Source organism: Psittacula echo (assembly GCF_963264785.1).
Source record: "Psittacula echo genome assembly, chromosome: Z".
Classification (NCBI taxonomy): Eukaryota; Metazoa; Chordata; class Aves; order Psittaciformes; family Psittacidae; genus Psittacula; species Psittacula echo.
This window is the reverse complement of record NC_137742.1, coordinates 857,282-870,554: the sequence shown is the minus strand read 5'-3', so window position 1 is coordinate 870,554 and position 13,273 is coordinate 857,282. Positions and strand designations below refer to the sequence as shown.

The window sequence follows — 13,273 nt, the reverse complement described above, 5'->3', positions numbered from 1 at the left end:
GCTTTCCCTGGCAGAACTGCTCTAAAACAAGGATGTTCCCAGATCTGCACCACATTTCATCCTTACTAAGCTCATGACAAGTTCTCTTCCAGCACTAAATACATACTTGCATTCTGCATGCAGTGCTGCTCTTGACTCTTAATCCTTCCTGAAAATCCACTGTATCCATTCAGCCTTTTCCATCTGACTTCTGTGCACACACTGATAACCAGAATGTACCGTTTTGGTGCAAAATACCATCATTCTGGGCAGAGCATGCAAATTTTGAGTATTTTGGGGGGGAATCATGTTTCATTTAGACTAAATTCTCTTATTATCATCATTAGAATAATGAACTTGGAGAACTGAGTGCAAGCACTCTCGAAATCAAATCTCTTGGTGGGTTTTATGTGAGATCCTGGCTTGCTGATCAGTGATTGATGACTCAGGAGGCTTTGCTATGATCTTAAACATGATTTCCATCTGAGTGCCTGCTTCCTCACTGCCAGCACATTACTCTCCATCACTCAGTGTACTTACTGTGCCCTGCCTTGTCATTTACCAGGAGAGTGGTCCAGCAAGGAGAGCTCGTTCTTCAACGGTCTCAGGGGGTGAGGAGCCAACGGTAACCAGCCTCTTTATCAAGTGCTTGGAATCACATGGGAGGGACTGGGATTCACTCAAATCCTGGCATGTTTTAAGGGTGTGGGAGTGCTTTTCTGAACGTGTAATGCAAGGAAAAGGGGTTTAATTTATGAGGGGCTTCATCAAAACCATCTCATTTAAGCGCAGCATCCTGCTCCTTTCAGGTTAAAAACCTCTCCTCTTTTCCAAGCAGGCTCCAGAAAGCTCAGGGATCTTCTTGGAAGCAGCAGATAGTTGGGGTAGAAGGAGCAGCTCAGTTCCACATGTGAGCATTTAACCCTGGAATTCTTCAAGGAGCAGTAGATTCCCATGTTGCATCCATAAGGAAAATGCCCTGTGCATTCCTACAGCCTCTTCAGGGCAGCCGTGGTAAAGGCAGACAGACAGATAGAGGTGGTTTGGTTCATGTTCTGAGCACTACAGATTCCCTCTCCTATTCCTAAAGGATCCCTAAAGGGATTCACGCTCGTGTGCAGTTCTTTAATTCACCACATTCCAAGTCTTTGATGCCATCATTAATACATGGGCAGAGTTTAGCCCTTTGCTTCCAGCTGCTGGGAAGGAGAAATTCCTGGAGCTCTTTGTGCTTCCATCACTTCCTAGTGTAGAACACCTGCCCTGAGCACTCTGGTTGCTTCCCTGGCAGCCAGGACACATCTTAGCAAAGCAAGTGGTGTCTTAAGAGTAGTCTCAAACCAGAAAGAGACTGAAATTCATCTATGTGTGGGTTTATTTGGAGTGCAACTCCCTGAGCATCCTCCCCTCTAAAAGAGTAGGAACAGAATCTTTCCATGCTGGAGCTGGGGCTCCAGTTTGTGTCTTCAGGACACCAAACCTTGAGTGCAGCGCTTGTGACTATGACAGAATGGCTCAGCTCCAGGTTTTACACCCACTTGCAGCTGCTTCAAGGACACGCTGTGGTAAAGAAAGGAGAACTTGGGAGATCTTGACTTCATACGGAGTTATCCATACCAATGATAGGAAAAAGCATCCTCCTTTTCAAGGAAGAATCGTGAAAACACAAAGTTCTGTGTTTAATCTGCAAATGGAAAGGTTTGGGGGATGTGAAGGTAGCTGTTTGCTGAGGAAGAAACCTGAATCACAAGCTCTATGGGAAAAAAAGACACACGAAGAGCTGATACTAAAAGAAATAGGAAACCATACTTAAGGTTGTGAGTTACTAAACAACACCCGTATGAAAGATGGTTTAAGCTGTTCTAAGGTACCAATGCAGTCACTTCTTGCTTACACAGCCCTCCGTGGCCTACATCCACACCACTCCAGGCCTCCCATCGGGCTGGGAAGAGCGCAAGGATGCCAAGGGCAGGACCTACTACGTCAACCACAACAACCGAACCACCACGTGGACACGGCCCATCATGCAGGTAGGAACCATGAAATGGGTTGGGTTGAAGGGATCTTAAAGCTCATGTATATCATAATGAATAATCCCATCATTTTGAGTGTTCTAACTGTGTTCCTCACACTTTACTAACGGGTTTTGCTTCTGGTGCAGCTGGCAGAAGATGGGATGGTGGGGTCAGGAGCCAACAGTAGCAACCACCTCAGCGAGCCCCAGATCAGGCGGCCTCGCAGCCTCAGCTCGCCCACCGTGACCCTCTCTGCTCCCCTGGAGGTGAGGAACACCCAGGCCAAGTAGTATCACCTCTGTCGGGCTCATCCTTCTTTGTCCTTGCAACTTAGGATCACGGAATGGGATGGGTTGGGTTGGAAAACACATGAAGATCATTGAGTTGGGATCTCCCCAGGAGTAACTTGTGCCCATCACCCCCTGTCTTTCCCATGGGATTCCTTGTACAAAGGGAGTCTCCATCTTCTTTGTAGCCACCTTTGAACTACTGGAGCATGGTATTACTTCACTTTCATGTCATGGAGTGCTGCATCCATGCGATGATTTGGTTTGCTCAGCTGACATGTCTCCATGGAAAGCTTTAATGCAAGTTCAAGTGCTGTAATGGAAGTGCAGCTTCCATCCAAATGAGGCTCAAACCAAGGTGCAGATAAGGCTTGAATTAAGTTCTAAGTATCTAGACAGTTAGATACTATTATCTATTCTCCAATAGAATACTCAAACCCTAGTAACTGAACGTGGGCTCAGTTAGAGAATTGCCACAATAGGAGCAGAATTGAGCTAGGGAAGTCCTAGGAAGCCAGGCCCAGCACTTAATCCTAGTATTAATTCCTTAATTCTAGTATTAATTCCTTTAGTTCTGGTATCAATTCCATGTGGGATGCAGAGCTCCTTGCTGAGAACCCAGGTTTGACTCATGTCACAGTGCTGCGTGCCACGTGATGGATGTGACTCCCTCTTTCCCTGCAGGGTATGAAGGACTCCCCGGTGCGCAGGGCAGTGAAGGACACCCTCTCCAACCCCCAGTCTCCACAGCCCTCCCCTTACAACTCCCCTAAACCACAACATAAAGTTGCTCAAAGCTTCCTCCCTCCTGGCTGGGAGATGCGGATAGCGCCCAACGGCCGGCCCTTCTTCATCGACCACAACACCAAAACCACCACGTGGGTAAGAGCAGCTCTGCACCATCAACTATCAACCCGTTGGCATCTATTCACTGTGTCTGTGTACCCTCAGTTTACTGTGGGATTTGCCTTTAAAGGGGATGTGGCAGCCCAGCTTGTCCTAAATCTGGTGTAGGGATCTCAGTCAATCTCCTACATGGTTCCGTGCAGTAGCAACAAGCTGGAGCAGCTCATTTCCTGGCTATAGTGCTGCCATTGCTGCTCATGGAGAAGGGAGGCTTGTATATAGACCCGCAGACTGCTTTGGGTTGAAGGAACCTTAAAGCTCATCCTGTTCCAATAGGGACACCTTCCACTAGAGCAGCTTGCTCCAACCTGCCCTTGAACACTGCCAGGGATGGGGCGGCCCCAGCCTCTCCATTCAGCCCATTCCAGTGTCCCACCACCCTCATGGTGAAGACCTTCTGCCTAAGCTCCAAATACCACATGTTCTATCTACTGTATATGTTTTGCTTCATTCCCAACAAATAAAAGAATAACTGTAATGTAGGAAGACTTCCAGATAATTCTCGCTGACTCTGTGCGTTAGATCCAGACTGAACTGTTGGATTTACACTTCCATGTTTCTATTCCAGGAGGACCCAAGGCTGAAGTTCCCAGTGCACTTGAGATCAAAAGCATCTTTGAACCCAAATGATTTGGGCCCTCTTCCTGTAAGTGCTGTTGTCTGTGTGTTTTCTATGCGTGCTCTACATCATCTGATCCAGCGCTGCGGTCACACGTTGTATGTGGGCTCACACATTGCTGTCATCCCCTGTCTGACAACACTAAAGCTGTGTCTAGAGACAGCACCTAAAGCTTTATGGTGATGCAGGCATCAGGCTCCTTTCTGAAGTGACTGCATGTTTCTGTGCTTATCTGAGGCTTTGAGCTTGGAAGAATCTCAGCTTGGGTTTATTTCTGTGTGCTGTTGCTTTAGGACAAAGCAGAGCCTTTGGAATGGGGTGAGAACCTCCTCTAGAGCATCCTAAAGTCTCACCAGTGGAATGAGGAGAGCCTGGCACATGTCACTGGGGATAGAGTAACAGGTCTCAGCTCAGTTACACACTCCATTTACGAGTGAGGGAAGAGTGACTGTGAGTTTCTCACAACAGATTGAAATGAAATCATTCCTCATCTATATTTTAGAGAGACCTGAAGCTCATGGACACCACAGAGGTGGAATGAGTCCAGACCCATGAGGCTAGAGAGCACTGCATATACTAACAGCGTGCCATTTAGTCTCCTTGCTCCACTACAGTCGTCTGGAAGATGAGGAAAGGGAATGGATAAAAGGAAGGAATTGAGGACTGGGACTGTTGTCCCACTGTATTGGGGTCCCGGTGTCCGTACCTATTGTATCCACATGCGATTCAGAAGTAGAAGCAGAAACTCTCAATCCTAAACAGTGATGGACAATATTTGTCATCATTTCCTTGTAGTAGGCAATGAGTATAATCCCCAAAGCAAGAAGTTTCCAAGCTTTAAATTACACTGTATTGGGTTTGAATCTTCCAAGGTGTTTGGCCTCAGCACAAAGCCTCTGTGATCATTTGTGGTTTGTACCTCACAAGCACCTGTGAGCTGATTTATGTCAGTGTGGATAATGCTCCAAGCTGTAGGAGTGTTTCACTTGCTTTCTCTCTCTGTTTCCCACTTCCAGCCTGGTTGGGAGGAAAGAATACACCTGGATGGAAGAACCTTCTATATAGACCATAGTAAGTAAGCCCTCGGGTCCTACAGCAAATAGACCAAGGGAGCTACTAAAGCTTGAAGTGAAAGCTTTGTAATTTTACTCTTCATTTAGGAAGCCAGGTGTTGATTTGTGGAGACATTGATACCAGAGACTTAGTGCCCTCGTACGGTACTGTATCCTACCTGGAAGCTTGCTTTTAATTGGCTCATCAAGCTTTGTCCCTCTCTGACTTGTGAAGCATTAACATCCCTTCTCTGTGGTTTCTTTTGTTCTCGTTGATATTTTGGATTCGTTGTTGGTGTTGTTGATGATCCCATGGCTTATTTTGCACTTAATAAATGATACCTTATTCTAGGAATAGAAAATAAGATGAGAAGAGCTCCCAGAGCCACATCTCCACGTGCAGGCAGTGGAGAAATGAGCACTCCGAAGTACTTGGACCTCTCCTTGAAGAAGGTCTTGTGGCAGTGCTGGTTCTGATCTTATTTCCTATTTATAGCATGTCAAACTGCACCCAGCCCATTGATATTCTTCAGTTCTGTTAGTGGAGTTCTAGTGTAAGTGATGTTTCATTGTAGCCCTGTCTTACTCCAGCATCTCACAACTACTGTGTGAGTTTTCGTTGCTGTTTGGAAGCAGAGCAGCCCAGAGAGTTTGGGTTGTTCCTGTTGCTTTACTCAGTTTTGATTTAGGCTTCAGCTGGATTTGGTAGCAAGAGGTCTCTGCTGATGGCCTCGTCTTCACAGCATGTAGTTAGTGTCTTTAGGCTTTGACCAGAGCCAGATCTAACCTCTGTGGGACCCGTAGTCTCTACTTCATCCTCAGCCTGTAGGTAACATCATTCACCATCCCTGACTAGAACAGTATTCCCTGTTCCTTGCAGGATGTGTACACTCCTGCATTTGCCAGGAGCCTTATAGGAAAACATGACCTACCTGTTGGAAGGTGTCATGAAGGAAAACAAGGTTTTCCAAGCAGATCCACAACAGTTCTCAGTGACTGCCAGAGGGATGGATGTGTTACATGGCTTCCCCTCAGCGCCCTTCTTGGCTCCACCATGCCTCAGTGTATTCACTAGTGGTTTAAGGGGGATTATGAGCCTGGCAAATGGCTGCTGGAGTGGGGAGCAAGAGGAGTTGCAAAGTGTTGCTCAGAATGGGAACAATAAGCAGCACTTTGGTTGAAAAGGGCATGGAAAATAGCACCTGGAATGAGTTAACTCAGCCTGTGGTGTAGTAAGAGCTGTAGTAACCTTAATGTCATCAGCCCTGGTACTTACATAGCACAGGGTCCCACACTGCAAGAACTGGCGGGAAGGGACCACGGGAGAAGGAACTTGGACCAAGATGTGTCCATAGCATCATACACACTGAGGACTGTAAGGCAAGGAAGAACTGACTTGCAGTTTCCTACCTACATAGAATCCACCCCTCAGGTTCAAGCAGGGGTAAGAAATGAGTTGCTATAGACCAGAGCACTCTGTAGAAGGAAGCTGAACAGGTTGAAGTGAGAAGAGGCCAGAGGAGGAATCTGTGATTCCTCTGTGGATCTCATGGGGGTTTGGAGCTGCCATTCCAGTGGCCTTCCTCCAGGATTTCCATCAGCACTAAGCAGACTTCATGTGTAAAGGGAAAGAAAGTAGTATTTGAATAGTGACTTAACTGATAGCTCCAGTTCCTTGTGATCTTTATGGGTTTCCTTCAGTTAACATTTAGGAATCCCGCCTCAAATCCCAGCCCATTTTAAAACCAACCTGGGATACTCCAAACTTAGGGGTCTTTTCCAACTGTAGTAACATGGTGGTTAAATACAAAGGGGTTTGTTCTTTGCTTGTACCTACAGTACCCGTAAATACATAAAACAAGTGTGGTCAATCCCAACCCCAGCAACTATAGGACTTAAAAGCTTAACCAGAGCAGTGTGTCCAACAAGTAGATGTAGTGTTACTCCTCCTATCCCCCTCGCAGAGCAGGAGATGGATGAGCTGAACTTGCCCTTGCAGGTGGCACCTCCTTTGGTTTTTGGAGCATTGTCTTCTTGTTGCAACCCCATCGTGTTGTTGTGATTCTGTGGTGTTCAGAATCTGGTGAGGAGCACTTGGCCCACGGCCCACCATGGGTCTGCACAACCTCTCACCTCCCTTAGGGGCCTCAAGCAGGCTCGAGGGCTTTCTGTTCCTAAAGAGCTGCTATTCCCTCCAAATTCGACCAGAGATTGTCTTCTCCAAGCATGACATTTGGCTCTCTTCATGCAAAGAGTAACCTGAATCCATCATTTACCCAAGTTTTTGGGTTCCTACACCTTGCAGGAGTTGAATCCAAGGCCATGTCCAAGTAGAACGTGGTTCCTCTCCAGATGTTGAGATCAAAGCAGTGGAAAGCCACTGGATCCAGTTGTAGTTCGGTGGTTTCCAAGGAGTGTTTCCAACCCAAGAGTGTGGTGGGGCTTTGGAGGTGGTGACTGCACCTTCTCCAGCCCTGGAGGACAGAGTGGTGGGAATGGCAGGGAACCAGTTGTAGGGGGAAAGAACAGCATCAATTCGCAGTGTGGCCGCAGAGGAGTAATGATGCTATTGCTTTTCTTACTACAGATAACAAGATCACCCAGTGGGAAGACCCCAGGCTGCAGAACCCAGCCATTACTGGTCCAGTAAGTACAGCTGTGGGGTGGTCCATTACACACTGGGACTCCTGGGTGCTGCGTGCAGGCAGGAGGCCCTGTGGAGCAGCAGGTTGTGCCTCTTCCCACATCAGGTCAAGAACAGGCCAGGAAGCAGGGATTTGGGATGAATACAGGAGAAGTGGTCCTATTTACCCATCCCCTTGGTTGTGAGTGACAACAGAGCTGAGACATGGAGCTCACCTTTGGGTGTCTTCATCATAGAGAGCTCTTTCCACTATGGGGGAGTGTGGATCCAGAGTGTAACAGAGACAAAATGGGGGCTCTCAGGTTTGGGAACCACACTACTTAGTGCAGGTAAACCATGAGACTGCAGAGGAGCAGCCTTAGGGAATGTCAGTGCTGGAATATCCATGTTCAGGCATCAAAGACATGGAGTGAGTGACCTTCTTAAGCTGCTTCAGGCCATGTTCTGCTGTTCCCTTTCCATTTGGGGTGGCTCCTCAGGAATTTGAAGGACAAGGGTGTAATTCCAATTGCTCTGGGATGAGAAACAGTGACTTGCTGGAGCAGAACTGCTTTGGAGTGATGTACCACACACTTAAGGCTTGAGGTGCTGCTCTACCCTAGGTACAAATCCTTTGGATTCCCAGAAATGTTAAGCTGAAATGAGTAAGTCCATCTGGGTAATGAGAAATAACACTTCTTTGTGTGTGGTTTAGGAGGGTTTTAAAGCCAAAAACAAGATCCAGACCCATTTTGCAGCCACTGAAACGTTCAGGACTCAATGCTTTTAATAGTACGTTGGGTGCAGTGACAATACTTGAATTGCCTTTCACATTGCATTTAAACAGTGCAAACATGCTGTGAGGTTATTTAATGGCTGTTGTAAAGTTGTGCTGTCATCAGAGTGAGGTGATTTAGAGTAATTGTATATATATATTTTATTACTTCTGGCTCAGCATCCCCAAAACTCCTGTAGAAACTGCCCTTGAAGCTTTGCAGCTTTGGGGGACAGGATGGAACTGCTGTTTGCAACCCAAAATCAGTCTTTTCCTCCCCAAAATCACAGTTAACTTGTTGAGTGACTTGATTCCTAAGTCTGCTCCTCATCTTGAACAGGGAGTAAGGATGTAGTTGGAACTAGGATCAAGGCCAGGAAGCCTTCTCTTTAGTTCTGTTTTCAAGGCTCTTTCCAAACCCTGTTTCAGGTGATTGTTGTTTGTGAATGAAGGGGTTTAGTTCTGGATTAAAGACATAAAAAGGTGGATTTTGATTCTAAGTCATTTAAAACAGAGTTTGGATCTGGTTTGGTGACTGTTTAGTATTAGATTCACTCACACTGAGCTGAAAAGGTGATGTCTACCCATGGCTATTCCTCAATGAGTAGCTGTAGGTAGAGCTGCATGTTGTGTCCTGCACTACTTGGAGGCCAAATCGTGTTTGGTGCTGCTGTGGCTTTACCGGAGCCTTGTAACTCCCAACTACTTGGGAAAACAAGGGCCTGAACCTCCTCTTAAGGTCTTTCCAGATACACACATACCTCATGAGCTTGTAACTTGTTCGTAGCTTCAAACTGCTTTCCAGCCCTGCAGATCCGTATGCCATGGATATTATATTCAAATCCACTGTCACACCCATGTTCCTCTCCTAGTGAGACACAGGGAGGGCAGCAATGGCCACCAGATACTTATTGTCTGTGTGAAAGGTTGGGTTTGCTCTCCTCTGTTCCTAAAAGAAGGAAGAAGAGGGTAAGTAGGTGATGAACGGATGTGGGTTGAAGGCTCTCATACCTATGGGCATATTTGGCTGGTGGGGTTTGGATGAACACACGTGTAGGCAGCACCTCTTTATCTCTGTGGTGCTTAGATATGGATATATCCATATATCCGGGTGCTGGAGAGCTGGAATGATGGGAGTTGTGGTTCTCTCCAACAGGCAGTTCCCTACTCCAGGGAGTTCAAGCAGAAGTATGACTACTTCCGGAAGAAGTTGAAGAAACCAGTGAGTGGAAATGGGCTTTGTGCTGGGATCGGTGGCACGGAGACTGGGAGGAACCACAGCAGAGCCAGGCAGCGCTGGTGGAACTTGCTAGAACACGCTTCCCCTTCCTCCTGCTCCCAAAGGGGTTGCGTAGGGACCAAAACACAAGGCAAAGTTGGAGCGCGGCAGGGATGAGGCGGCAGTGGTTGACATCCCCATTGCAACTGGGACCAGTTGCTGTGTTACTTACAAGCCCTGGGGTTTAAATAGGCTGAGGGTTGAGGTGTCACCTCCCACAGAGGACTTTGAAGGGCAGAGCAGAGCCCACAGTGCTGGAGTCACCACCCTTGGCCACATAGACCAGGCCCTCAGTGCCATGGGTTAGTGGTGGCCTTGAACTGGGTGAGGTTGAAGGCCTTTTCCACCCTGCTCTAGTTCACCACTTGCCGTCAACCTGTAGGCTCCGAGAGCACTGGGAGAACACCGCGAAGGGGAAACTTCACGCATCGGAGGTCTCATTCTATCACTTAGTTGGTCAGCACCTTACCTAGAGCCTTGGGTATCACTGCTAACGGTGTAACCCCATCCTCTGTCCCATAGGCTGATATCCCGAACCGCTTTGAGATGAAACTCCACAGAAACAACATCTTTGAGGAGTCCTACAGAAGAATCATGTCTGTGAAGAGACCTGATGTGCTCAAAGCCAGGCTCTGGATTGAGTTTGAGTCCGAGAAAGGACTTGACTATGGAGGGGTGGCCAGAGAGTGGTTTTTCCTCTTGTCCAAGGAGATGTTTAACCCTTATTACGGTCTCTTTGAGTATTCAGCAACGTAAGTGGCCATTAAGATACTTCCATTTACAAGGGATACGTGTCAGGTTTTGCACAGGAGGCAAAGTTGCTCTCCACAGGGCATCATCAGGGCATGTTCTCCTCCATCAGGTCTCTCATTTCTTACTTGCTTCTCAGAGAACCTGTCACATGGGCACTGAAACCTCCTAAAGTATCTTGGTTACTAGGACACTACTCAGCGGTGCCTTGCTCGCAGCCAGGTTTACTCTGCTGGCTGGAATTCCACAGCCCCGGGGAGGAGTTGTGATGATTTATGTCCATGCCAAGCACACACAGCTTAAGCTGTTAGTAAGGGAGTGTTCTTTACCCGGGGTTGGGTAGGCCATGGGCCTATAAACTCCTGTTACTTAAAGCAACTACTGCAAAAGAGACTCCTAAGATGTGAAGCCCTGAAGGTGGGCTGGGAAGAGGGAGTAATCCCAGGAGAAGGGATAATGTAGCTGGAATTCCCAGTGTGGTTGTTGTCAGCCATCACTAGGCCTGTGTCCCTTGCAGTGCCCATGGGTGGACCCTGCTCCCCCAGGTGTCACCGTGGTCATCACCAGGTGGTTTTGATAGACCAATAATGGCCCAAAGCTGCAAGCAGTTACTAAGATGTGTGTGGCTACTGAAAGACGTGGTTATTGAGCTCTTTCTTTTCTCTCCCCAACCAAGGGACAACTACACACTTCAGATTAATCCTAATTCAGGTCTCTGTAACGAAGACCACTTGTCCTACTTCACCTTCATCGGCCGTGTGGCCGGGCTGGCCGTGTACCATGGCAAGCTCCTGGATGGTGAGTACAGGAAGCACGATGAGCAGTAGCTCCTATGCTTTAGAGCAGGGTATTTCAGGTGCTCAAGGCCAGGCTGAGCTCAGCTGCACCTCTCTCTTCCAGGTTTCTTCATCAGACCTTTCTACAAGATGATGCTGGGGAAGCCAATAACTCTGAAGGACATGGAGTCAGTGGTAAGCTGATGATGTGGAACCCATCCCCATTAACACGTTTTATTGCTCTGGCCAAGGGCAGGAGAGCTCCAGGTTCCCTAAGTTGCAAGGTGAGGGCTGCAGCAGCCTCAGGAAGATCTGGATGTACTTGGTTCATCACACATGTCCCCTACTAGGGCAATACAAAGGGTTTCCATCGAGTGAGTAGGGGGATGCTGGGGTCTCTCTTTTAACCTTTCAGGGTCTGTCCATGGGGTACATGACCAGAAAGACCTTTAAAGGAGGTTCAGGCCCTTGTATTCCTACAAGAAGTTGGGAAACCTTTTCCTTGTACTCTTAGCTCTGCCATAGCTGCCTTTGGTCCTATTCAAAGTAGACTCTGAGTAGACAATGTAAGGATAAACCCCGCTTCACAGTACCCATGTGTGAATGCAGGTGTTCTCCTCCTCCCAGCCCCTTGTTACAGTTCCGTACGGTTTTACTGCTTCAAGGTTACTGTGCATTGAATCCTCCTGTTTAATCCGTAGGACAGTGAATACTACAACTCCTTGAAGTGGATCCTGGAAAACGACCCCACGGAGCTGGATCTCATGTTCTGTATCGACGAGGAGAACTTTGGCCAGGTACGGAGAGGCCATCCCATAGCTGGTGATTGCCAGAAAGCAGTTAAATACTGAGGAATATCATGGCTCTGAACCTCACCAGGACCACCGAGTGTTAATGGTTGGTGCAGGCCCTTCCTGACCCCAAACTGGGGGTCCCAGAGGAGGGATTGATGCCAGCGAGCAGCTTTGGGAGGAGCGGTGCTTGCAGCTGAGTAAAACCCTTGCAGTGAGGAGCAGTGAAGGTGTTACACAGGGAATGGTCTCAGCCTGGGCCCTGTTGGGATTTAACCTTGTCCTCGTTAGCTCTGCACTGTCTTGGCTGGTCTTTATGGAGGAATAAACTTGTTTCAGAGGGGTGGAGGCTTCCCTTTTCCTTAATGGAATGGTCAGCTTGTACTTGCTGATGCCATCCTTACCTGTGGAATTTTGGGATGCCTCGTTAACTGTGAGAGTGCAACAGATCCCTGCTGCTGCTGTAAGACGCTGCTTGGGGAGGGTGGATCCTGTGAGGAGTAACATCAAGTTGTGCTTGGCTTGTTTCCCATTGGAATTCCAGACATATCAAGTGGACCTGAAACCCAACGGCTCCGAGATCATGGTGACGAATGAGAACAAGCGGGAGTACATCGAGTACGTACGAACACGGGGGGGTTACACTCAGTGTAAGCACCTGGGGGGGGGGCTGAAGCCCTGAGGGAGGAACTGGAGCCGTGAGGATGGGTAAGACTCACTCTAATGATTATCTCTGTCCCTGTCTGTCCCTTTTTCCGTCTGTCTTTCCATGCATCTGTCCCTGTGTCCGTCTGTCTGCCCCTGTGTCTGTCTGTCCGTATGTCCACCTGTTTTTCTCTGTGTCCGTCTGTCTTTCCATGTGTCTGTCTCTCTGTCCCTTTGTCTGTCCCTTGTCTCTCTGACCCTTTGTCCATTTTTCCATGTGTCTGTCTCTCTGTCCTTGTGCCCATTTCTCTGTCCCTGTCTTTTGTCTGTCTGCCTGTGTGTCCATCTGTTTTGCCGTGCGTCTGTCTGTCCCCGTGTCTGTTTGTCCGTCCCCGTGTCCGTCTGTCTGTCCCGTTGTCCGTCTGTCTGTCCCCATGCCTATCTGTCTGTCCCCGTGTCCGTCTGTCCGTCCCGTTGTCCGTCTGTCTGTCCCCATGCCTATCTGTCTGTCCCCGTATCCGTCTGTCCCCGTGTCCGTCTGTCTGTCCCCATGCCCATCTGTCTGTCCCCGTGTCCGTCTGTCCCCATGCCCATCTGTCTGTCCCCGTGTCCGTCTGTCCCTTTGTCTGTCTGTCCCTGTGTTCATCTGTCCCCATGTCTGTCTGTCTATCCCCGTGTCCATCTGTCTGTCCCTTTGTCCGTCTATCCCTGTGTCCCTCTGTCCCCGTATCCGTCTGTCCCCTTGTCTGTCCATCCCCATATCCGCCTGTCTGTCC

At 48.3% G+C, this 13,273-nt stretch overlaps 1 protein-coding gene across 13 annotated transcripts in view; it reads left to right on the top strand.

Moving 5' to 3' along the window:
* NEDD4L (NEDD4 like E3 ubiquitin protein ligase) overlaps positions 1–13,273 on the top strand; it is a 42,858-nt gene that overhangs the window by 21,052 nt on the left and 8,533 nt on the right. For 6 of the 13 annotated variants that reach the window (XM_080636893.1, XM_080636903.1, XM_080636894.1 and 3 more), the window contains 14 exons: positions 545–604; positions 1,878–2,009; positions 2,141–2,260; positions 2,966–3,163; positions 3,756–3,833; positions 4,823–4,877; positions 4,967–5,023; positions 7,446–7,504; positions 9,413–9,478; positions 10,058–10,287; positions 10,962–11,083; positions 11,186–11,256; positions 11,763–11,858; positions 12,397–12,470. In XM_080636893.1, the coding sequence (XP_080493019.1) occupies positions 545–604; positions 1,878–2,009; positions 2,141–2,260; positions 2,966–3,163; positions 3,756–3,833; positions 4,823–4,877; positions 4,967–5,023; positions 7,446–7,504; positions 9,413–9,478; positions 10,058–10,287; positions 10,962–11,083; positions 11,186–11,256; positions 11,763–11,858; positions 12,397–12,470 (1,418 nt within the window). Of the gene's footprint in view, positions 1–544; positions 605–1,877; positions 2,010–2,140; positions 2,261–2,965; positions 3,164–3,755; positions 3,834–4,822; positions 4,878–4,966; positions 5,024–7,445; positions 7,505–9,412; positions 9,479–10,057; positions 10,288–10,961; positions 11,084–11,185; positions 11,257–11,762; positions 11,859–12,396; positions 12,471–13,273 lie in introns of those variants that run through there. The other 7 variants (XM_080636895.1, XM_080636897.1, XM_080636901.1 and 4 more) reach the window with 4 other exon arrangements.